Raw genomic sequence first — 27,629 nt, forward strand, 5'->3', positions numbered from 1 at the left:
TAAAAGCTAGTTAAAAACAGGTAAAGGGGAAGCCTGGGTCGATCAAGTCAATCAAGTATCTGCCTTCAGCTCAGGTCATAATGCCAGGGTCCTGGGATCCAGCCTTGCATCAGGTTCCCTGCTTCTCCCCCTCTGTCTGTCACTCTCCTTTGCTTGTTCTCTCTCAAATAAATAAATAAAATCTTAAAAATATAGAAAAAAAGGACCTCAGTAATCATTTGTTTTTCCAAAGAAGACATAGAAATGGCCGAAAACAACATGAAAAGGTGTTCAACATCATTAGTCATTAGGGAAGCTGAAAACAAAACCAAAATGGAAATTACTCATAAAATTAAAGACAGAACTATCATATAATACAGCAGTTCCAGTTCTGGGTTTCTATTTGAAAGAAAGTAAATCATTGTGTCAAAGAAATATGTGCACCCCCCTTCCATGTTCTTTGCAGCACTACTTACAGCAGCCATGAGACAGAAACAAACCATGTCTATGAAGAGAATAATGGATAAAGAAAATTTGACAGATTAAATTGATATACAAATAAGATAGATATATATAAATATAAATACAGTGTTTGCATATATTACACAGATATAGATGCAATGGAATACTGATTACCAAAAAAAAGGAAGAAAATCCTACTTCTCTAATGATGATGATGGAGGACCTGGAAAGCATGAGGGTTAAGTGAAAAAAGTAACATAAAATCAAGTACTGTATGATCTCATGTTTTCCAGTATTATACCAATATACATTCCCATCAATCTCTCAGAGCATGGTCAGTGCCCAACTAACATCTCAATGCGAAGCCCCACTGCCCCAAAAGTGCCAACAGATGACCTGTTCAGTTAGTTGCCTTAGCTGAGCTGCCTGGGAGGGGTCTTTTTCTGACAAAACCAACCTATAAAGTCGATAAGAAAGAACTTCCTATTCAAATGTGTAGATAACAACTCAAGGAATCAAGGATTCAAGTGAACTTGCCTACCTGCCAAATGATAATAACAAGGAAATAAACTGTCAACCAAGAATGCTACTTCTAGGAAGATTATTCCTTATAAATAAAGATGGCATAGATCTTCCCAAACAAAAGCAGATGGAGTTCATCACTAGAACTGACTTACATGAAATGCTACAGGGTAATGTTGAATCTGAAATAAAACCATGCTAATTAATGTCATAAAAAGATACAAATTTATGAAATGTACCTGTAATAGAAAATCTAGTATTTTAATGATGGTACATAATTTAAAGTTCTAATTTAAGGGGTTGCTGGGGTGGCTCAGTTAGGCAATTTTAAATAGAGATGTATCCAACATTTAGTTAGAAGCACCTAAAAATATAAAACAAATATACTAACAACTAAAAAGAGAAAATTAAGCAGTGACAAGATAATAGTTAAGGATTTTCATGCACCATTCTCAAAAAAAGACTGTTTATCCATATACTAAATCAGTTGGGGAATAGATCTGAAAAATACTATAGACTGAAGCACACAAAAATCCTTTTGTAGGACAGGTCTCATATGCCATATAAATAATTTAAAATATAGTATGACAAATTATATCAAGTCTCTTTTCTGAACACAATTGTATGAAATTGGAAATCAGGAACAGAAGGGAAATTCACAAATACATGGAAATTACATGACACAAACCTGAATAACTAATGAATCAAAGAAGATTTTTTAAATATTTTTAATTACTTGAAACAAATGATAGTGGAAATAAACATAACAAAACTGATGGGGCATAGCAAAAGCAGCAGTTCGAGGGAACATTTTATGAGACTGAGAACCTTCAGATTATGTGGAGGGAACATTTTAATGGCAATAAATGTTTACATTAAGAAAGAAATATTATCTTTAGGGTTCAAAAATAATATTTCTTTATTAATGTAAACATTTATTGTGTTGAATTTATTGAAATTTAGGTATTCCCTTAATCAGTGAAGGACAACTATTATTTATTACTTAGAGCAATTGTATACTTTGCTGTTAGAAATTTTTGTATGGGGACAATGGTTAAGCAGGCTATTATTGTATAATATAGAGTTCTTTAGAGGATACGTGTGAGGAAAAGTAGTCTCCTTTCAAATAAAGGTTAATTTCTTTGAAAAAAAAAAAAGAAAGAAAGAAATATTATCTCAAGTTAACCTAATTTTACACTAGAAGGAACTAGAGAAACAAAAACAAACTTAAGCCCAAGTTAGCAGGAGGGAGTAACTTACAACAGAGCAGAAATACATGAAAAATAATAGAAAAAAAATTACAGTAAGAAAACTAAAAGTTAGCCCGTTGAAAAATATGTTTGACAGACCTTTACACAGATTAATCAAGAAAAAGGACACAAATAAAATTAAAATGTAAGACAAGACTGCAGTAGAAACTACAGAAATTCAAAAAATCAGAAGAGGCTACTATAAACAATTCTACACCAAACGTTAGATGACCTTGAAGAAATAACTGAATTTCTAAAAATATACAACTTACCATTCTAGAAACATAAGAAATTAAAAACAAACAAACAAACAAACTTGAGCACAGCAATCAGGAGCAAGAAACTGAACAGGTAATAAAAAATCTTTCCACAAAGAAAAACCCAGAATATAGTAACTTCAACTGGGGAAAAACATTTATAGAAGGATACCAACTCTTCTCAAACCCTTTGTAAGAACTGAAGATGAGGAAACACCACACACCTCACTTTAGTAAGCTAGCATTATTAAACTTATAATACCAATTCAGATAAGGACATCACATGAAAACACCAATAGCCCTTGAATGTATGTATAGAAATTCTCAGCTAAATACTAAGTAACTGAATTTAACAGAACCTTCAAAAGATTTCCTACCATGCTGAAATGGGATGCATCCCTGCAATACAAAGATGAGTCAAGAAATGCAAATCAATCAATGTGAGATATCACATTAACAGAATGAAAGATGCAAATCATCTCAAATGATCTCAGCAGTTGCAGGAAAAACACTTGGAAATAGTTAATGTGAATTCATGACAAAAGCTCTCAACAAAGTGAGACAATGGAGGCCTCAAAATAATGAAGGCCACAAATGACAAGCCAACAGCCAACATTCAATTCAAAAGCATATGTGAGAACATAGTCTTAACTCAATGGTTTCAATAGCAGGCTTATCGTATTTTTATTTTCTCCACTTAATTCCCACCAATTTTCTTTTCTTTTGGCTTCAAACATAGGTATCTCCATTCCTCCAACATTAAGCCCTCTACTTGTTATCAGTGTCTTCAGTCTTCTCCATTACCCTGAATTCCCTGCTTTCCAATTATCCCCTATCTTCTAATGTTTTCCTGCGGAGTTTAGACTTGGTCTATTGACAGGAATGGATCCAGCTTTTGTGGAATCTAAATCTTCCACAACTTGTACACCACTAACTATGAAAATAATGAAATTATAAATATAAAGTAATAAGCTAAGTAAGTATGTACAGAAAATGAGAAATAAACTATGTTTTCACTGAAAAATAAGATACTGTAATTGTGTTATCAATATTACAACTGATTCTGACTTTATAATTTGTAGTCATAGCTAACTTTTGATTAAATCTGTTACTGAAAAACTGTGTTTTTATTGTCTTTCTCCATGTACATATGCATCATCATGCTTTCAAGAAAGGTGTTATTCCCTTGATAAAATGTCTAAACCACCCAGAGCAATCTATACTTTCAATGCCATCCCCATAAAAATTCCACCAGATTTTTCAAAGTGCTGGGACAAAAAACCCTAAAATTGTAGGGAACCAGAAAAGACCCCAAATAGCTAAGGAAATGTTGAAAAAGAAAAAAACAAAATTGGGGCACTATGTTGCCTGATTTCAAGCTTTACTACAAGGCTGTGATCACACAGCATGGTACTGGCACAAAAACAGACATACAGACCAGTGGAACAGAGTATAGTGCCCAGCTATGGACCCTCAACTCTATGGTCAACCAATCTTTGACAAAGGACAAAATACCCAGTGGAAAAGAGAGAGTCTCTTCAATAAATGGTGCAGGAAAAATTGTGCAGCTTTGTGTAGAAAAATGAAATTCCCTTACACCATACAGAAAGATAAACTTGAAAGGGACAAAAGACTTCAACAAGAGGAATCTATCAGGGAGACAAACCATAAGTGACTCTTAATCTCACAAAACAACTAGAGCGTTGGGGCGGTTACGGGGTTTGGGAGAAGGGGGTGGGATTATGGACATTGGGGAGGGTATGTGCTTTGGTGAGTGCTGTGAAGTGTGTAAACCTGGTGATTCACAGACCTGTACCCCTGGGGATAAAAATATATGTTTATAAAAAATTTTAAAAAATAAATAAATAAATAAATATCAAACCCTAAAAAAAAAAAAAAACTCCAGAGGAGAACATTAACCTCTGACATCAGCCACAGAAACTTCTTTCAAGGTGTGTCTCCAAAAGCAAAGGAAACAAATGTGAAAATGAACTTTCTGGACTTCATCAAGATCAAAAGTTTCTTCACACCAAAGAAACAGTCAACAAAACAAAGAGGCAACCCACAGAATGGGAGAAGATATTCACCAATAACACTACAGATACCCAAAATCCATATAGAACTCCTCAAACTCAACACTCAAAAAACAGATAATCCTCTCAAAAAAAAAAGGCAAGACATGAACAGACACTTCTTCAAAGAAGACATACAAATGGCTAACAGACTACATGAAAAAAAGTTCATCATCATTAGCCATCACGGAGATTCAAGTCAAAACCACAATGCAATACCTTATGCCAGTTACAATGGCCAAAATTAACAAGACAGGAATCAACAAGTGTTGGAGAGGATATGGAGAAAGGAGAACCCTCTTACACTATTGGTGGGAATGCAAGTTGGTGCAGCCACTTTGCAAAAAAGTGTGGAGATTCCTTAGGAAATTAAAAATAGAGCTGCCCTATGACCCTGCAATTGCACTCCTGGGTATTTACCCCAAGGATACAGATGCAGGGAAAAGAAGGGCCATATGTACCTCAACATCAATAGCAGCAATGGCCATAATTGCCAAACTGTGGAAAGAAACAAGACGCCCTTCAACAGACAAATGGATAAAGATGAGATGATCCAAAACAAAATAAGTGTTTGAAAATACCCCAAAATACCAAAAAAAAAAAAGAAGAAGAAAAATATATGGTCCATATATACAATATAATACTAAAGAATGAATACCCAACTTTTGCATCAAAACAGACAGGACTGGAGGAGATTATGCTGAGTGATAAGTCAAGGAGAGTGTCAATTATTGTATGGTTTCACTTTCTTGTGGAGCATAAGGAATAACATGGAGGACATTAGCAGAAGGAAAGGATAAGTGAATTGGGGGAAATCTGAAGGGGAAATGAAACACAAAGAGACTGTGGACTCTGAGAAACAATCTGAGGGATTGGGAGGAGAGGGAGGTGGGAATTTAGGTGAGACTGCTGGTGGGTATTAAGGAGGGCACATGCTGCATGTAGCACTAGGTGTGGTGCATAAACTATGAATCTTGGAACACTGAAAAAATAAAATAAAATGAAGTAAAAGGTTTTATTTCCTTTAAATGTCTTCAAATAAAGCAGTATACAGTCATAACTTTTTAATATCTATAATTTTTCATATTATCCTGAATGCAGATTAGAGGTTTCTAAGGAGAATGATATATTAATTATTAATTCCAGCAAAAACTGCACTAGTTTCCTTTTATCCCAACCCATGCTCATTCTGGGATAAAACTTTGAAAATAGTACTGGGGTGTGTGCATGAATATGGAACCCAGGAACTATGAATCTGAGAACTTATATATACAACATTCTTTACCCTACATCAAGACAGGAAAAGAAACAATTGCTTCCCAATGAACATTACTTTTCCTTGACAATTGTATTTGGGAGAAGAGTAAGAATGAGAAACCTTAACAATTTTGGAACATCATGGTATTCTCAGGCTAAATTCCTCCTTTTGAAACATGAAACATGACTCTATAGAACTAATAAATTACTATGTAATCTGGCATCTTTTAAGTTTCAAGCCTTGTTCTTTGACCTTTTCTTAGTGAAATTTGTTCAAAAAGGTCTAACCATGTAGAAAATTATCTATATTTTCTCTATAGTAAATTAATTTATTTCATCTTTTATAAGGCAACTCTTCTAACATACTCTGAATATCTGCTCGCTAAGGATTCCCTTCAACTCTTTCCCAAGTTCATGTCAATTCCTGTATTGTGAGATCCTATGGTTTACTTGCTCATTTTGATGCAGCACATTTCCTAAAGTTTCCAGAAAGACAATAAATGCGAATTATATTTGTATGATTTTTGTGCATCCTATGTGACAATTTCATGTATATACTGAATAATTATTTTGTTAGCTCATAAACTGCACCTGGAAATCATTTTCTCTGAGACAGCAGAAGACACTTGTTTCCTGTCACATACCTATGAGTTTTAGTTTCTCATCATCTCAAGGCTTTCAATTTTTTTTTGCTTCTCTTCCTTATCTAAGATTCCATCATGATAAACTTTGATGGGATCTATTTTATATTTTTCAATCAAATTCTCACAGGAAGTCTTTTGCAAGGTATAAATTCACATTCAATTCTAAACATTTTTATCAAACTATTTCTTTGATAAATCTTTATTTCAAACACTTCATTTTTTCTATTCTTGTTTTCTCCTATCAAATTCCCCTTGGTCAGAGTTTCTAACTTCACATCTATTAATACTATTTAAAAAGAAAATCAGGCTCTTTAATATGCATAACTTGATTTCATCTTATAAAACCAGATCAAAATGTTGTAAAAAGGCAGTATGAGAAAAGTTCCAGAAAAAAAGTCATTGAAAACTAACAATAATGAACTATAATGAAAATATCCTTAGGAAATTTCTATAGGAAATGAATGTTACTTATAATATTACAAGAAGCATGACAAATAGGCTGTAGAACTTCTAGTCTCCATATTGCTTTTAGAATCTTATTGTATATTACTTATATTCTTTTTTTTTCAGTTTAACTTAGAAGAACATTAAAGGTTTACTCTCTAACATAGCTCTCATATTTGACTAAGATTACATGAACATACAAAGTAACTAATAGATGACATTTTTTACATCATTGAAATATGATGAAAAGTGTTCCACAATGATGAAAGGTATTTCCCTAGTAAAGACTACATTATGTGTAATTTGCTAGATAAAGAAATATATGTATATACATTTTTACTGGGAGAAAAGTAACTTTCTGAAAATATAATGTATTTGCAAAATTTTGAAGTAAATATACATGTGGAATTCAGGTGGAACACGAGATTTTTATGGCCTGGAAACTATTAAGTGTAATACATGTCATAATGCCTTGTCCAAACCTTTAAAGTGCAACACAACAAACTTGAGCACTAATGTATGGATTTTGGAAGATAATGATGCGCCAATGGAGTATTACCAACTGTAATAAATGTACCATTTTGATGGGGGCTATAGATCATGGGAGACCATAATTTCTCTTCAGTTTTGCTATGAATTTTACACTACCTGATAAAACCATGTGTACATTTTAATTCAGAATTGTTCTTATGAAAGGAAAACCTATTTTGAAAATAGGTTTTAGTCCCAGCAGCAAGAAGACTATTCTGTCCAACTCAATCTGGTATTATCAGCATATAAAATACTCAAGAAAATATTACATCTTTCTTGATTCCCTTTCTAAACATACTACAAACATTAGTTTTTTTTTCCCCCATGTGATGAAATTTGTATATTAAAAAGGAGGACACCTGGGTGGGTCAGTCACATAAAGATCTGCATTTGGCTCAAGCCATGATCCCAGAGTACTGGATCGACTCCCACATCAGGCTCTTTGCACAGCACGGTGTGTGCTTCTCCCTCTACCTCTGCTGCTCTCCCTGCTTGTGCTCTCTCTCAAATAAGTAAAATCATAAAAAATATTGAGAAGAATCACAAGAGAGAGTAATTAAAAATGATATCTCCTGCTTGACTTATTTCGCTAAGCATGATACGCTCTAGGGTTGCTGGGGGGGGGGGGTTTGGGAGAAGGGGGTCGGATTATGGACATTGGGGAGGGTATGTGCTTTGGTGAGTGCTGTGAAGTGTGTAAACCTGGTGATTCACAGACCTGTACCCCTGGGGATAAAAATATGTGTTTATAAAAAATAAAAAATTTTTAAAAAATGATATCTCCTATATTATCTTATACAGTCATAATGAATCCACAGGGGCATAAAAAAAGTGTGACATGAACATTACTGATCTCCAAAATTAGTAAAATTGGAAAAATTAGTAAAACTAAGTATTGTATGTTTGCATCAACACAGAAAACACATGTCTGGATACAAAGTTCTCTATTCATTTTAGTCTTCTGAAATGAAAGGATCATGATTAAATTTGTCATTTTTTATCATATCTCTGTATTATCTGACATGTTCTCATAGGCATAAACTTTTTTTCTTGTGTGTAAGCACCAAGCATGATAACAGATTCCTACATATACATGAAAAAATTAGTTGTGTTTATCCATCCTTCAATAATATTAAATATTTAGATGTAACCTGAGCATTTACATCATCTGAGTCCAACTTGACCTTCAGAGATCAAAAGAATCTCACATTACCCTAAGAAATTTAAGAATCTGACTGCCGTCACTCCTGGAATGTAAACTTCACCTCCACCCCCATGCTTGGGTCAAATATGAATTATTATCCTCCTGTCAGGCCTTCCCTAAACTGGCAGAGGCAGAATTAAAAACAAAGCCTGTCTTCTCATCCCTTAACACTTTGATAACTAAGCCACTCATTTCATACACTTAAGGAATGGGTTTGGTCTCTTTTTTAAAGGCTGAGAGGAACATGTTGGACATATTTATCTATGGATTGCCTATGACTTCCATGAAAAAACAAAAAGTGCCATAAGGAAAGTGCGATGGTGGATAGATACATGACTTCTTATGACTTCTGTAACAACTTACCACAAACAGTGGCTTAAAGTGACCTAAATGTACATTCTCTCAGAGTTCTGAAAGTCAGAAATTCATATGACTATCACTGGGCAAGAATCAAGGTGTGGCAGGGTTGTACTGTCTTCAGAGGGTTTATACTAACTTCTAGCCTCCAGTTCCATCTTCATATCCACTCTCTGTTCTCCGTGTGTGTGTGTGTGTGTGTGTGTGTGTGTGTGTGTGTGTTTGGCAGTGGGTGATAAGGGGATGGAGGTGGTATTGGGGGCGGGGGGACTTATGCATGTAAGCTTCCTGAGCCTCTCTGATAACAAAAGTTCATATGGCATTTAAGACCAAGTCAGATCACCAGGATGACTTCCTTCATCTAAAGGTCTCTCATAATATCTGCAAAGATGATTTTCACGTAAAGAAACATTATAGTTCCAGACAAGAGGAAACTGATTATCTTGAGGGCCAAATTTTCAACTTACCATCCAGGACTGGAGCTAAAGGTACTGGATAAGAAGACAGAGGTCAACTCCTTTGCCATCATTTCAGAAGTACAGACAATGAATCTCACTGGACACACAAGCAATTCATTGCCTATTTTGTACAAAATAATTTCCTAATCCTAGGCATTAAGAAGTGATCTCTGGGAGCTCAATCTACATTTTACCTCTTCGCTTCATTTATGTCACTGCATCAGGTGTGATAATGTATACTCTACTGCACACAATCCAAGGAGCAATGGTGCTGGTCTTCTTCTTTTTTTTTTTTTTCCTTTAATCTTGAGAGATACTTTCAATAAACACTCCATGCAACTTTTTCATGACTCAATTTCACACTGTGGTGATTACACTCAGTGAGTAATTCTATCAGCCTTCTAAGGCCAGAGTGATAAATGGTGAGGGCTCTAATGATGATTGATGTGATTTTGAGACATAGAGAACAAAGGCTCACAGAGATCCAAATGTAGACAAATGTACATATATGCACTTACAATTGCACATAATGTTTTAAAAATTGACAAATATACAGATGTAGTGAAAAGAAGGGCCATCTGTACCCCAATGTTTATAGCAGCAATGGCCAGGGTCGCCAAACTGTGGAAAGAACCAAGATGCCCTTCAACGGACGAATGCATAAGGAAGATGTGGTCCATATACGCTACGGAGTTTTATGCCTCCATCAGAAAGGATAAATACCCAACTTTTGTAGCAACATGGACAGGACTGGAAGAGATTATGTTGAGTGAAATAAGTCAAGCAGAGAGAGTCAATTATCATATGGTTTCACTTATTTGTGGAGCATAAGAAATAACATGGAGGACATGGGGAGTTAGAGAGGAGAAGGGAGTTGGGGAAAATTGAAGGGGTGGTGAACCATAAAGAGTCTGTGGACTCTGAAAAACAATCTGAGGGATTTGAAGCAGTAGGGGGGGGGAGGTTGGGGGAACCAGGTGGTGGGTATTAGAGAGTGCACGGATTGCACGGAGCACTGGGTATGGTGCAAAAACAAGGAATACAGTTATGCTGAAAATAAAAAAAAATTGATTTATACAACAATGATTCATAGGTCAACATATTCAAAATTCAAATACTCCATCAAGTGTTTTGGTGACTTTAAATAATAAAAAAAGTATATATTAAAAGAATTATTTATCAAGGTAAAATTTTTATAACTTAAAAGTAAAAGTAAATACTATCATTCAAAATTATTTGCTTGCCTTTTTAAATTCAGCTTTAAGAACACAGTGTCCAAGAGTTGACTGCCACTGAAGCTTCCTGCCACTGTGTTTGCTTAAGTAGAAATTTTTGAAATTTTCCTGAAGTTTTTCCATCTGGAGGAAAGAAGTAGAGAAACATTATTGATAAACTATATGCAAGTAAAGTCACAGTTGTAGCCCTAGACTGTTATATTTATAATTATATATCACCACCACAGACAGGACTATGTAAGGGACTTCTGTGGGGAAAAGACCAGGTGAGAAAAATGGAGTCCTGACCCCCCAAGATCAACAAATGCAAAAGACCTCGAGGCACTTAATTGTGAAACTGATCATCATAACTTTAGATAAGAGCTTCTGAGGGCAGCTAGCAGGGTGAAGGAAGGTCCATCAGAATAATATCAGACCTGTCCTTTCCACAGAATCCTGACAAGCCAGGATGTGCTGGCAAGATATATTCAGGGCACTAAATGAGAAGAACATGCAGCCAAGAATACCTTATACAGCAAGACTGACATTCAAAATGGATGGACAGATAATAGTATAGCTTCCAGGACTGGCAAGGTTTAAAAGAATATGTGACCACCAAGATGGCACTACAAGAAATATAAAGGGGGGGGGTCATCTCCTATTAAATAAGAAAGAACTGAAGAGTGACACAGAACAGAAATTTAGAGACAATCTATAGAAAAAAGAACTTCATAGGTAATACAATGTCGATAAAAATATATCTTTCAATAATCATTCTCAACGTGAACACCCTGAATACTCCCATAAAATGGCATAGGGAAGCAGACTGGATAAAACAACAGGACTCACCCACATGCTGTCTACAAGAGACCCATTTGGAAACTAGGGATACATCCAGACAGAAAATGAAGGGATGGAAAAGCATCTTTCATGACAACAGGCCTCAAAATAGAGCTGGGGTAGTGATTCTCATATCAGCTAAATTAGATCTTAAACTAAGACTGTAGTCAGAGATACAGAAGGACACTACATGGTTCTTAAAGTGTATCTACCAAGAAGATCCAACAATTGTAAAAATTTATGCCCCCAATATGGGAGCAGTCAAATACATAAGTCAACTGTTAATCAAATAAAGGGTTTTACTAATATGAATCCATTAATTGTAGGGGCTCTTAACACGCCACTCTCAGTAATAGACAGACCATCCAGGCAGAAAGTCAATAAAGAAACAAGAGCTTTGAATGACACATTGGACCAGATGGATCTCATAGATATATACAGAACATTCTACCCTAAAACAACAGAATAATCATTCTTCTCAGGTGCTCACGGAACTTTCTCCAGAACAGACCACAAACTGGGTCACAAAACAAGGGTAAACTGATAACAAAAGACTGACATCATTCCCTGTATATTCTCAGACCACAGTGCTTTGAAACTGGAACTCAACCACAAGAAACAGTTTGGAAGGAATTCACACACTTGGAAGCTAAAGAGCACCCTGCTTAAGAATGTTTAGATCAACCAGGAATTCAAAGTAGAACTTAAAAAATTCATGGAGCCAATGAGAATAAAGATACACTGGTCCAAAACCTATGGGATATGGCAATGGTGGTCCTAAGCCATCCCAACTTCACTCGAAAAAAAAAAAAAGTAAAAAAAAGAAAAGAAAAAAGAAAACATCACGATTACAACTGCTCCCTTTCCACCTTAAAGAACTGGAAAATGAAAAGCAAATTAAACCAACCCCACACACAAGAAGGGAGATAATCAAAATTAGAGCAGAGATCAATGATCAAAGACACAGACGAAGTGAACAGAAGGGTCATCTGCACCCCAGTGTTCATAACACCAATGGGCACTGTCACCAAACTGCGGAAAGTGCCAAGGTGCCCTTCAACAGATGAATGGATAAAGAAGAGATTTGTTTATATATACAATGAAATACTACCCCTACATCAGAAAGGATGAATCCCCAACTTTTGTATCAATATGGATGGGACTAGAGGAGATAATGCTGAGTGAAATAAATCCAACAAAGAGAGTCAATCAATTATGATATCGTTCATTTACTTGTGGAGCATAGGGAATAAGACAGAGGACACTAGGATTTGGAGAGGAGAAGGGAGTTGGGGGAAACCGGAGTGGGAAACAAACCATGAAAGACTCTGGTCTCTGAGAATCAAACTGAGGGTTTTGGAGGGGAGGTGGTTGGGGAGCTGGGTGATCTTGATGGCTGGTATTAAGGAGGGCACGTAATGCATTGAGCACTTGGTGTGCTGCATAAACAATGAATCTTGGAACAATGAAAAAAAATAAGTAAAAAAAAGAAAAATGGAGTTCTGAGACAAGAAAAGTTTAATTTTTCTTCTAGTTCAATACAGTATGTTCAATAATTTACATGTGCTCCTGAGGAAACCCACCAACATGGCAATATAATCATAAAAATTAAATACATGCAGAAAGACAGTAAAGATAATAGCAATCGAGTTGCCAGTATTAGTAAAAGGAACAACAAGAGACAATGGGTAATAGACTTAGCAGAGAAGAGAAAGCTAAAACCAAAGCTGCAAGCTGAAAATGGGTGGCACTGGGAGGCAAGTTTCCATGCTTACTAAGTGGAACAATGAGTAAAAAATGTGATTATTTTTTCCATCACATTTTTATGTGATACATGAAGAAACAGTTTGTATTACAACACAGTAAGAAAAAAATATGCTGATAGCAGTAAATGCACAGCCTAAAACAAAGGAAGCCAGGCTCGTATAATTAAAATCTACCTCTGACTATATCATAAGACTATTTAAACAACTGAAAATCTTTTTAAAAAAATCTGCTATAGCATATATTATAGTCTTAAAACAGTGAATTTCTTACCTCTGGGGGTAATTGGATCTCCTTAGGGATATAGGCCGGCCAAAAACTCGTTGTCAGAATATTCACAGTTAATTCAATGTTTCCGGATATATTTTGATTCTGCATATACTGCAAAATATAAGGATGCAATGAAATAATAAGAATCTTAAAACTCTTACATGGTTATAAAATACACACACACTGCCAAAAAAAACCTTAAATATATGAAAGCAATGGAAAGACAAGTATGTGTAGGAAAATAAATTAAAAAAAGTTATTTGAAATATATTATGTAGTTCTTTGAATATGTAGTGGGAATGTTAAGTGTCACTGAATTTCCTTTCAAAAAACACAAAGTTGGAGTCATAATTTAAAAGTCATTGCTTTACCAGTTTACCTCCCTGTTTTTATCTTATTTTTCCTTCTCTTCCCATATGTCCATTTGTTTTATTTCTTAAATTACATATATGAGTGAAACAACCAGCGACAGTTTAGGGAACAAACTGAGTGTTGCTGTAGAGGAGGGGGTGGGGGGATGAGATAACTGGGTGATGGACTTCAAGGAGGGCATATGATGTAATGTACACCAGGTATTATAGGCAACTGATGAACCAATGAACACCCCTGAAACAGGTAATACAGCATTTAAAAAATGAATTTAAATAAAAAATTTTTAAAATAAATGATTTAATATGACTCTCAAGTATTAATCTTAAAAGAACCAAACCATTTAAACACTTGACATTAAAAACAAAACTCTTTTAGATAAGAAATACCTGTTTTAACTGAATCATGATATCTTTGGAAAGCTCCATGTCTTTAAACATTCCTTGAAGTTTATTAGTAAAAGCAGTTCCACATTCTGTAAAATATTTTAAAACAACCAATTATAGGTACATATCAGAGAATACCACTGGCAGGGAACTCTAGGAGTCCATCTCCCACAAATAAACACTGAGAAATATTTAAGTGTCAGAATCTCTCCTACCAAAATTCTGAGAGACAGGTGAAGTTTTGTAAACCAAGTGGAAACATAACTGGTATAAAGGTAACATGAATATAAATATGCGATATTTTTACTTCACTCCAATTCTATCCACTTTCCTATGCAAGTGGATCTTGTTACTGCATGATAGTTTAGGCTCCCAATGTGAATACCCGGTTCCCAAGAAACTGTGTTTGTTTGGATTGAATTCAGGTCTGCCAGAGTAACTGACTCAATGCAGACCATCTCCACAAAGTTCCCCAAAACATTCAAAGACAAGTAAGAAAGGTTTTCATGGCTAAAATACAAGTAACATTTGGATGGGGGGGTGGGTGAAATACAGTCAACAGACTGTGGGAGGAGAAGCCACAAGGTACAATTTTCAGGTATTAGACGTTTGAAAAGCACCGGCAAAGTAGGGAATTTAGTAAGCCCATTAGGGCTATTTGTAAGCCCAAATCAGGAAGCATTTTAGAAAAAATGTGTCAAAAGTTCTCTCCTATTTAAATTTAGGCTCAGTGAAAACAAGAAGCAAAGATCAGTAAGACAAAATTGTACATACCTAAAAGTACAAAAAAAAAGACCCAACACAGAACCAATTTTAAAAGATCAACAGTTTTGTTTTTCTTTATTTTCTTCTGTGTGTGTGTGTTATAGAAATTCCACCAGGCACTGGTACTACTGACATACTGCAAAAAATACTTCATTACTGCACACAAGAGGAAACAAATTCTGAAAGAATACTTGGAAAAAGTCCCTAAACAAGTGAACAACTTCAGCTCACAAGCAATAACAAATGCTAGACAGAGAGAATATCTGCTTTCCAGAGTTGTCTTTTATTAATAAAAAATGTAAAATGGCTAGCGTAAGCCTAAGCTTACTTTTAGAGATCTTACTTACTTTTAAATTTACTTTAGAGATCACACATTTTAAAATAAATAATGTTTTTATTAAAATGGGAAGAATGGCCAGTTTTTAACAAAAGCTACAAGACATACAAAAAAGTATAGAGATATGGCATTTCATAAGAAAGGAGAAATTAACAGAGACTGCCTGAGAGGAAGCATAGACGTTAGACATATTAAAAAATTACTTTAAATCAGCTATCTTATATATGTTCATGGAAACAGGTCAAATAAAATTATCCAATATGAAGAGAAGGAAGAAAAACAATGAAGAAAAATAAGCAGAAACTACGTATATTGGCACATGGGCAATTGTGTCAACATACAGTTCCTAAATTTCTAAGAGAGTGGAAAATCATGAGAGACCATGGACTCTGAAAAACAAACTGAGGGGTTTGAAGTGGCAGGGGCTGGGAGGTTGGGGTACCAGGTGGTGGGTATTATAGAGGGCACGGATTGCATGGAGCACTGGGTGTGGTGAAAAAATAATGAATACTGTTTTTTTGAAAATAATTAATTTAATTTTTAAAAAATTAAAAAAATTTTAAAAAAGAGTGGAAAAATAAAATGGGAAAAATAATATTTGATTTGTATATTAAATGACAAACAATAATCTACACATACAAGAAGTTCAATGAATTCTAAGCAGATTACATTCAAACAGTTCTACACCAGGGCACATTATAATAAAAGAGTCTAAATACAAAGATAAAGTTAGAATCCTGAAAAGACCTAGATACAAGTGATTTGTTAATATAAAGAGACTCTCAGTAAAATTAGGAGTATTTTTCAAAAAGGAAGGACAGTGGCACAATATACATATAAAGTGCTGAAATGGAAAAAATCTCAAATACAAAATCTATATTCGCCAAAACAATATATCAAAAATTGATATATTTTTTGATATATATAAAAAAAAGATATATATAACAAAAAAAAAGACCCAACACAGAACCAATTTGAAGAAGACATTAAGGAAAAAAATGATGGAGTTAGATTCAATTACCTCCATCCTACAAGAAATCTTACCAGACAGGAGATCAAAGCTCTAACAAGAAATAAAGAACATTTATAATATAATATTTTATATTATAAAGATAAATGTAAATGAACAGTTTTATATTTTTGGTTTGTAAGTCCTCTATCTCCTATTTGATTCATCGGCAAAAGATAGATACACACACACACACACACACACACATATATATATATGCCACATTAATGTTATGTATATACATAATTCTACATATAATATGTACACATGTGTACAGTTACATGTACAATGTATATTACATGTGCACTCACACATATATTATATATTGCACATATAATAAAAGAATGTACATACACACATCGTATACATACACAAAACAGCACCTATCACATATTAGTATACATATAGATACATTAGACATGGTACAGGCAACATACATATGTAATATGTATATTTTACACATGCTATGTCATAATGAAGCAGGAAGAAATTGACAAACTGAATAGACCAATAACTAGTAATGAGATTGAAGCAGTGATCAAAAACCTCCCAAAAAATACAAGTCCAGGACCTGATGGATTCCCTTGGGAATTTTACCAAACATTCAAAGAAGAAATAGTACCTATTATTCTGAAGCTATTTCAAAAATATAAATAGAAGGAAAACTGCCCGACTCATTCTAGGAGGCCAGCATTACTCTGATCCCAAAACCAGGCAAAGACCCCATCACAAAGGAGGAATTCAGACCACTATCCCTGATGAATATGGATGCCAAGATTCTATACAAGATCCTAGCTCACAGGATCTAAAAACACATTAAAAGGATTATTTGCCATGACCAGGTGGGATTTATCTCTGAAATCCAAGGATGGTTCAACATTTGCAAATCAAACATTGTGACAGAATACATCAATAAGAGAAGAGACAAGAACCACATGGTCCTCTCATTTGATGCAGAAAAAAGAAAGCATTTGACAAAGTACAGCATCTTTTGCTGATTAAAACTCTTCAGAGTATAGTGACAGAAGGAACATTCCTCAATTTCATTAAATCCATCTATGAATAGTGAATATCATTCTCAATGAGGAAAAGCTGAGAGCCTTTTCCTTAAGATCAGGAACACAACAAGGATGTCCACCCTTACCACTATTGTTCAACATAATACTAGAAGTCCTAATAACAGCAATCAGACAACAAAAAGAAACCAAAGATACTCAAATTGGCAGAGAAGAAGACAAACTATCTCTCTTTGCAGAAGACATGATACTTTATACCAAAGACTCCACCCCCAAATTACTAGAACTCATACAGCAAATTAGTAATGTGGCAGGAAACAAAGTCAATGCACAGAAATCAGTTTTTTTCTTACACACTAAAAATGAAACTGTAGAAAGAGAAACTAGAGAATAGATTCCATTTACAATAGGACCAAAATCCGTAAGACAACTTGGAATAAACCTCACCCAAGAGGTAAAGGATCTATACTAGAGGACATACACTCCTGAAACAAACTGAAGAAGATACAAAAAGGCAAAACATTCCATGCTCGTGGATCAGAAGAAGAAATATTGTTCAAATGTCTATGCTGTGCGAGCAATCTATATTTTCAATGCCATCCCAAGCAAAATTCCACCAGCATTTTCCAAAGTACAGAAACAATCCTAAAATATGTATGGAACCAGAGGAGAGCTCAAATCACCAAGGAACTGCTGAAAAAGAAGAACAGAGTTTGGGCATCATGTTGCCTGATTTTAAGTTATATTACAAAGCTGTGATCACCCAGACAGCATGGCACTGGCACAAAAACAGACACACAAACCAATGGAACAAAATAGAGGACCCAAATATGGACCTTAAGCTCTATGCTCAACTAATCTTCAAAAGAGCAGGAAGAAATAGCCAATGGACAAACGAAAGTCTCTTCAATAAATGATGCTGAGGAAATTGGACAGCCCTATACAGAATAATGGTACTCAACCATTCTCTTACACCATACACAAAGATAAACAACTCACGATGGATTAAAGACCTCAGTGGAACACAGGAATCTATCAAAATCCTGGAGGAGAACATAGGCAGTAACCAACATCAACCACAGCAATTTCTTTCGAGACACATGTCCCAAGGCAAGGGAAAAAAAGCAAAAACAAACTTTTGGGACTTCATCAAGATCAAAAGTTTCTGCACACCAAAGAAAACAGTCAACAAAACAAAGAGACAACCACAGAATGGGAGAAGATATGCACAAATGATACTAAAGACAAGGGGCTAGTGCCAAGATCTATAAAGAACTTCTCCAGCTCAACACCTAAAAAAACAAATAATCTGGTCAAAAATTGGACAGAAGATATGAACAGACACTTCTGCAAAGAAGACACACAAATGGCTAACATATTTTAGTATATGTGCTGCCGAAGCGAGCACACAAATGGCTAACAGATGCATAAAAAAATATTCGTCATCATTAGCCATCAGGGAAATTCAAATCCACCTAACCACAGTTAGAATGGCAAAAATCGAGAAGGCAAGAAACAAGTGTTAGAGAGGATGTGAAGAAAGGAGAACCCTCTTCCACTGTTGGTGGGAATGCAAGTTGGTGCAGCCTCTTTGGAAAACACTGCGGAGATTCCTCAAAAAATTAAAAATAGAGCTACCCTATGACGCAGCAATTGCACTACTGGTCATTTACCCCAAATATACAAAGGTAGTGAAAATAAGGGCCACAGGCACCTCAGAGTTCAGAGCAGCAAAGCCTACAAAGCCAAACTGTGGAAAGAGCTGAGATGTCCTTCAACAGACACATGGATAAAGAAGATGCAGTCCATATATACAATAGAATATTACTCAGTCATCAGAAAGAATGAATACCCAAGTTTTGCATCAACATGGATGAGATTGAAGAGATTATGCTAAGTGAAATAAGTCAAGCAGAGAAAGGTGAGTATCATATGGTTTTACTTATTTGTGAAATGTAAGGAATGTATGGAGGACATTAGCAGAAGGTAGGGAAAAATGAAAGGAGGGAAATCAGAGGGGGAGACAAACCATGAGAGATTAAGGACTCCAGAAAACAAACAGGGTTTTAGAAGGGAGGAGGATGGGTAAGCCCTGTGATGGGTATTAAGGAGGGCACGATTGCATGGAGTACTGGGTGTTATATGCAAACGATCAGTCATGAAACACTACATCAAAAATGAATGATGTACTGTACGGTTACTAAGATAATTTTAAAAAATAAATTGGAAAATTTCAATAGAAGATTTAAAAAATCCTCAAAAAACAAGAATCAAGGCTCAATACCAAAAAGAACACAAATCAAAAACCTGTAACAAATAATTTAAAATAAATGAAGTAAACATTCTCAATAAGTTCATATGGGTAAAAACTAAACAAAATGAGAAAAATATGCATGAATAAAATGAGAACACCACCAGAGAGATATTATAAAAATGAAATAAGCAAAAATACTCAATTTTAAAAATTAAATAACCGAATTCAAAAACTCCTTAGAGTGGTTCAAAAAAGAAGTTATCATGAGAAAAAGGAAAGACTCAGCAAACACAAACACAAGATATTTGAAATCACTGATTCAGAGGCAAAAAACAAAACAAAAAAAAAAGGATGGAAAGTGAAAGCAGCACAGGAGACCCATGAGACTCCATCACACCTAAAAATATATGTAGTACAGGAATTCCAGAAGGGGAGAAGAGAGGGACAGAGAGGCTATTTAAAGAAATAATGACTGGAAGTGTAAGTATCTAAACCTGTAGAGAAACTGAACAAGCTAATATCTAAATAGACCCAGTCCAAGATGAGGCACATTATTATCAATCAGCCAGAAATCAAAGGCAAGAAAGTTGACAATCCCAAAAGCAGCAAGAAGAGATCAATTTGTCTTACAAGAAAACTTCCCTAAAATAATATAAAGGATTTTTCTCAGGAAAATTTATGGCCAGAAAAATGTGGATGGACAATATATTCAAGTTGATGAAAGAAAGGGAAAAAGCTATATCCAGCAATATTGTCACTTAAAGCTGTAAGAGATGAAAACTGAGGAAATAAATTACCATTAGAACTGATATATGTAAGTAATGCTAAATTGAGTGCTTCAGGATGAAATGGAAAAAAAAATGTGAGGCAGCAACATAGGAAAAGCATAACATAAAATCTGAATAAATAGTAACTTACAAAGCAGTAACACTGGCATATAATTGACTTGTATTATTGTATACAATTGAATGATAAGGAAAAAATCTACAAACTAATGTGTATATAATATGTAAAATGTAACTGGTGACATCTAAAATATAAATTAAAGGCAGCTAGAATGGTAAAGGAACATAATTTTTGTGTGGAACTGAAATTAAGTTGTTGTAGTTTAACAATATGTTATAGTTTTAAGGTATCTTTTATAATTGGAATGATAACCAAAAGAAAAGGTCTACAGAATATATACACAAGTAAGACAGCAAGAAGGCAATACAGCAGATACCAGTTTGCACGGTGCAACAAAACAGCTCTGGGAAAGTCCCAGGGTCTACCTGGGAAGTTCCAGCAACACAGGAGGGGGAAAAACGCTGAGAGTCATCACACAAAAAGAGAAGGAAGACAGTTTCATTTTGCTTGCATCATCCCCTGCCCCAAGACCATGAAATACTCTAGTGAGTAAATGAAATACTCACTGGAAGGAGTTCCCCTCATCAGGAAAGGATGGGAGATGAGGGATCAGATTCTGCAGCATTTCAGGGCACTGGGTAATGACCCTGCTTCATATTTACCCAACCAGAGAAGCAAAACTGGGAATACAGGGCTGAAAGGAGCTGGCTAGGTTCAAGGAAGAAAATGAGGTGCCATTATTGCAAACATGGAATAGAATATATACAATTCACAAAGATCTCTTCTGCAGAAAAACTCAGCCAATAGCCATCACAGCCGCTTTGGATCTATTTTATAAAAAAAACATCTTCAGCTCCAGGAACACTGGTATTCACAGACTCTAGCCATGTCTAGTCCTTCCTTGTTCTCTTTCTTTGTCCTTTCAAAAGTCCAGAAACTGGGGGACAAGATGGCGGGGGAGTAGGAGGAGGCGCCTTTTCAGCCTGTACCCCAAACTGAGCTGATTACCTACCAAAGAACTCCAATCACCCATGAAATCAGCCTGAGATCGGAATTATAAATGTCTGGATCTCTACAGGAGCAGAAGATGCCAGTGGGCAGGTAAAGCAGAGTGGGAATGGGGACTGATATCAGAAGATAAACAAAAGGGGGAGGGAGCCACCAGAGGCGACAGGTTGGAAAGTAATAACCCAATACGAGCGAGAGTGCCCTGCGTCTGGGGACCAGCATTAACTTGGAGACTGGTTCAAAGCACTCCAAAAGAGCAAAGGATCACCGGGGGAGGGGGGAGGGATTGTGGGAATCGGGATGGCTAGGGACAGGGGCTTAAGTCCCCGGTCCCAGGACAGCCTCCCCGGCGCTGAGGCAGAGAGAGTGTGGCGGAGAAACCAGCTCTTGGTCCCTAATACACTAGCGCACCCAAGAATGTGTGGGTTCTAGTTCCTGTGAGGGGATGGGAGCCACCCAGGTCCGCAGAATGCGTGAGTCCTACCACAAAGCTTGAGATACCCGCTCACATCCCTAATGCTTCCCTGAGTTACAAAGGCCCGGCTGGCGCTCTTTGACCCCCGCCATTGTTTCAAAGCCTAAGCCGCGCCCACCCAAACTCTCCCCTGACAGAGGTGCGCAAAAGCCCAGCCTGGTGCTTACGGACCAGCGCCCCGTTCTCAGTGCCCAGAACGCCCACCCAACCCATAGCTGCCTCTGAAAGAGGTGCGCGCAAGCCCAGGGCTAGCGGGAAAATCTCAGTGTGCGATTGTTGTTTGGAACCTCTCTGGCGGTCAGGAGCTCCCAGACAGCCGCCACTGCCTTGGCTTTGGGTACAAGCTAAAGATCCTGTGCCCCCAGGGTCTGCAACTTGGAACCGGCTCTGCCAGCCACCAAGGGGGAACTTAGTTAGGCTCTGCACCCAGCCTGAGGCTTCTCTCTGAGAGGGAGATCAGGGTGTGGTTTGTTTTCCTCTAAAACTACAAAAACCATCAAAGGTGGTCAAGGTGAGAGAAAAAAATAAAAGTGAACAAGCATAAAAGCCAACAGAGAACAAAAGCCTGAAAAAAACCAGTTTCCTGAGAGCCCACCCCCTTGAGGGGGGCGGGAGGACTAACAGGAAACATCATTGACTGACAACCCACCAGCTGTCTCTACACCTTAAAGAACTGGAGTATCAACAACAAATCAAATCAACTCCACACATAAGAAGGGAAATCATCAAGATTAGAGTTGAGATCAATGAGGTAGAAACCAGAGATACAGTAGAACGTATCAATGAAACTAGAAGCTGGTTTTTTGGAAGAATCAGTAAGATCGATAAACCATTGGCCACACTAATCCAAAAGAAAGAGAAAAGCAAAAATTCATAAAATTATGAATGAAAAGGGAGAGATCACAACTAACACCAAGGAAGTAGAAACAATCATCACAAGTTATTATCAACAGTTATATGCCAATAAGCTTAGCAACTTAGATGAAATGGATGCATTCCTGGAAAACTATAAACTCCCAAAATTGAACAAGGAAGAAATCGACAACCTGAATAGACTGATATCTAATAACGAGATTGAAGCAGTGATCAAAATCCTCCCCAAAAACAAGAGCCCAGGACCTGATGGATTCCCTGGGGAATTCTACCAAACTTTCAAAGAAGAAATAACACCTGTTCTCCTGAAGCTGTTTCAAAAAATTGAAGCAGAAGGAAAACTTCCAGACTCTTTCTATGAAGCCAGCATTACCCTGATCCCCAAACCAGGCAAAGACCCTACCAAAAAGGAGAATTGCAAACCAATATCACTGATGAATATGGATGCTAAGATTCTCGACAAGATCCTAGCCAACAGGATCCAACAGCACATTAAAAAGATTATCCACCATGAACAGGTGGGATTCATCCCTGGGCTACAAGAATGGTTCAACATTCGCAAATCAATCAATGTGATAGAACAAATTAATATGAGAAGAGAGAAGAACCACATGGTCCTCTCAATTGATGCAGAAAAAGCATTTGACAAAATCCAGCATCCCTTCCTGATTAAAACACTTCAAAGTGTAGGGATAGAGGGAACATTCCTGAACCTCATCAAATTTATCTATGAAAGACCCACAGCAAATATCATCCTCAATGGGAAAAAGCTTGCAGCCTTCCCGTTGAGATCAGGAACAAGACAAGGATGCCGACTTTCACCACTCTTGTTCAACATAGTATTAGAAGTCCTAGCAACAGCAATCAGACAACAAAGGGAAATAAAAGGTATCCATATTGGTAATGAAGAAGTCAAACCCTCTCTTAGAAATATTTCTAAATCCCTCTGTGTTCAGGAACAAAACAAAGATGTCCACATGCATCACGTTTCAATGTAGTACTGGAAGATATAGCCAGAGCAATTAGTTAAGGCAAATTTTTAAAAAATCAGATAAGAAAGAAAGAAGCAAAATTGTCATTGTTAGTAGATTATCTGATTTCACATAGAGAAAAACCTAAAGACTCCATCAAAAAAAAAAAAATACATTCAAGAGAGGAGCTTGGGAAGATGGCAAAGTAGGATGACCCTGAGCTCATCCCATGCCATGTTTATGGCTGGCTATCATCCATACCCAAGTCCATAAACCAGAGAGTGACGCGGAGATGGGCAGAACAAACTCCACCACTAAATACAGAGAAGCAGCTTCATCTGAATGGTTTGGGAAGTCAGAAAGGGGAGGGAGACTGCTTGCTGGATGGAGGGAGCTGCTTGTGGAGAGGGCCCTCACACCAAGATGCTCGCACGGGGACTACTAATCCCATGATACTTGGCTTTAAACACCAGAGTGGGTAAATTCCATTCATTTATATAACAAGTGGGCCTTGGAGCCTGGAGCTCTGGAGGTCCACTGACTCAGCCTTGGGCAAGCTGGGAGGGCAAATGAGAGCTCTTAAGGAATCAGACCCTGCATAGAGAGATCACATGCAACTGGCAATTTACACAATGTCATGGGCAAATGAGACAGATCTGTTTGAGTTTAGAACGTGTTGGGGACTAAAAGCAAGGGAGCTGGCTGCCCCATTTTCCACCCCCATTTTGCATCATAGATACAGAGATACCTGCGGGAGACAGGACTACAGAGACACTTGCTACCTAACCTGTTAACAGTGCTACATGCAGGAATATTCCTGGGGAACTATATACTCCAAGCATGTTACCCTAAGCCATGAGCTCAGGGCAAATTTTGTTAAAAGTCACAGGGGCAGCCTACCCATCTCCTGGATGCACAGCTGCCATCACAAGCCATGTATGTGCCAGGCTGTGCAGAGCTGTGTGCCCCAGCCACCCTCCTGTGTCTCATCTGGCTTTATAGCCCCAGTTATCATCATGTTCCATACCCAGTTACACCCCCACTGCCATGAGCATCATCCACAGAACACTGCCCCCAGCCACCACTGTGTAGCAGTGTCCAGTTCCCCATGCCTGGCAATACTGGAGCACATTCCCATGCCCCTATAGTGCCTTGGGAAATCCTGAAAATGACTAGAGGACCAGTACAAATTTTGCTAACACCACCACCCACTTCCAAGTTTCCGATGGGCATGCCCCACAAGACCTGGCCTTCCTCAGTCTAACACTATGGAGAGCAAACACAGCCCAAGAAACAGGCAGAGAATCAGTGCAGACAATGGCACAGAAAGAAGTAACTCAGACACAACAGCAAGGTGTCAGCAACACACACAGGATATTCTCTAGAAGTGTTAGCTTCTGGGGAGCAGAGGATACTACATGCAGGGCACTCCAGGACCTCTTCTCATAAAGAATCTGCGTTCAAGAGCAGAGGATACAGCTGACTTTCCTAAAGCACAGAAACAGACACAGAAAGGCAGACAAAATGAGGGACCCCAGGAATATATTTTTAAAATGGAAGAATGGGACAAGGTCACAGAGAGAAATCTATGTAAAACAGATAAAAGTAGAATCCTGGTACAGAATTTAAAGCATGGATCGTAAGGATACTCACAAGTCTTGAGAAGAGTGAGCGAGACCCCTAAAACAGTGATAAGAAGGAACACAGCAGAGATCAAGGGTACAACAAATAAAACTGGAAACAAACATGATGGGATAAACAGCAGGGTGAAAGAGGATAGGGAACGAATTAGTGACTTAGAAAGCAGAGCAATGCAAAGTAATCAAGAAGAATGAAAGAATTATACAAATGAGAATGGACTTTGGCAACTCAGAGACTACTTCAAACATAATGTTCATATTGAAGACTCCCAGATGAAGAAAAGAAAGTGATGCAGAAAATTTAATTGAACACCTTCTAGCTGAAATCTTCCCTAATCTGGGAAAAGAAACAGACATCCAAATCCATGAGGCATAGAGAACTCCCTCCAAAACTGACAAAACTAAACTAACACCAGGGCCTATTTTAAACAAATTTCCAAAATAGAGTAAGAAATTTTACTTTTTTTAATTTTTAAAAATAAATTAACATAGTGTATTATTCATTTCAGAGGTAGAATTCAGTGATTCATCAGTTCCATATAACACCCTGCAATCCTTACATCATATGTCCTCCTTCATGCCCATCACACAGTTCTACCTTAATCCCCCATTCCGTCCAGCAAACCTCAGTTTGTTTCCTACTGTTAACAGTCTCCCATAGTCTGTCTTCCTCTCTGATTTCATTTTATTTTATTTTTACCTCCCTTGTCCCAAGATCCTCTCTTTTGTTTCCTAAATTTACATATGAGTGAAAACACGTAATTGTCTCTCTGATTGACTTATTTCACACAGCATAATACCCTCCAGTTCCATCCACGTCATTGTACATACGAAGATTTCATTATTTTAATTGGGTGAGTGATATTTCATTATATACATAATATACGACATCTTCTTCATCCATCCATCTGTTGATAGACATCTGGGCTGCTTGCATAGTTTAGATATTGTGGACATTGCTGCTATGAATATTGGGGTGCAGGTTCCCCTTCAAAACACTATGTTTATATAAACACTATGTTTATATTTGCATAAATACCCAGTAGTGCAATTGCTTCGATTTCTTTGCGGGTTATGGGTCTCCAGGTTTTCTGTTTCTTCCTCTTTCAGTTTTGGTAGTTTATGAGTTTCTAAAAATGCATCCATTTCTCCCAGATTGCCAAATTTGTTGACCTACAACTGCCCAGAATATTCCCTTATAATCTTTTGTATTTCTTACATATTAGTTGTGATCTCTTTCATTCATGAGTTTATCTGGGTCCTTTCTTTTTTCTTTATGATAAGCTGGGCTAAGGGTTTAATGATCTTACTAATTCTTTCAAAGAACTACCTCCGAGTTTTATTGGTTTGTTTTGTTTTGTTTTAAATTTCTATATCATTAATTTCTACTCTAAACTTTATATCTCTTTTCCTGCTGGATTTAGGCTTTCTTTTCTCTTTTTTCAATTCCTTTAGGAGTAAGATTGGATTGTGTATTTGACCCTTTTCTTGTTTCTTGAAAAAGGCTTGCATTGCTATAAGCTTCCCTGTTAGGACCACCTTTGCTGCTTCCCAAAGGTTCTGAACCATTGGGCTTTCATTTCCATTTGTTTCCATGCATTTTGTAATTTCTCCTTTAATATCCTAGTTGACCCATTTATTCCTTAGTAGGATGCTCTTTAACATCTTCCTTCCAAATTTTATCTCCTGATTGAGTTCCAGTGTCAAAGCACTGGGGTCTGAGACTATGCAGGGAATGATTTCAATCTTTTGGTATTGGTTGAGACCTGACTTGTGACCCAGGATGTGATCTATCTGGAGAATGCTCCATTGCACTAGAGTACAACATGCATTCTATTGGTTTAGGATGAAATTCTCTAAAAATACATGTTAAGTTTATCAAGTCCAGTATATCAAGTGTATCAAAATACATGTTAAGTATATCAAATACATGTTAAGTATATCAAGTCTTTTGAGGCCCTTGTTTCCTTTTTGGTCTTCTGCTTGGATAATCTGGGCATTGCTATTTGTAGGGTGTTAAAGTCCAGTATTACTGTACTATTATCAATGTGTTTCTTTAATTGTATTAATTGCTTTATATAACTGGCTGCTCCCAAGTTAGGGACATATACCTGTTAGACATATTCTTGCTGGACATATCTTCTTATTATGATAT

At 36.7% G+C, this 27,629-nt stretch overlaps 1 protein-coding gene across 1 annotated transcript in view; it reads right to left on the bottom strand.

The window, feature by feature from the left end:
* LOC132008017 (cullin-4B-like) overlaps window positions 1-27,629 on the bottom strand; it is a 131,607-nt gene that overhangs the window by 34,784 nt on the left and 69,194 nt on the right. The window contains exons 14-16 of the mRNA XM_059386375.1: window positions 14,284-14,369; window positions 13,529-13,636; window positions 10,682-10,795 (exon numbers count right to left, since the gene is read on the bottom strand). Coding sequence (XP_059242358.1) covers window positions 10,682-10,795; window positions 13,529-13,636; window positions 14,284-14,369 — 308 coding nt within the window. The remainder of the gene's footprint in view (window positions 1-10,681; window positions 10,796-13,528; window positions 13,637-14,283; window positions 14,370-27,629) is intronic.

Source organism: Mustela nigripes, unplaced genomic scaffold (genome assembly GCF_022355385.1).
Source record: "Mustela nigripes isolate SB6536 unplaced genomic scaffold, MUSNIG.SB6536 HiC_scaffold_20, whole genome shotgun sequence".
Classification (NCBI taxonomy): domain Eukaryota; kingdom Metazoa; phylum Chordata; class Mammalia; order Carnivora; family Mustelidae; genus Mustela; species Mustela nigripes.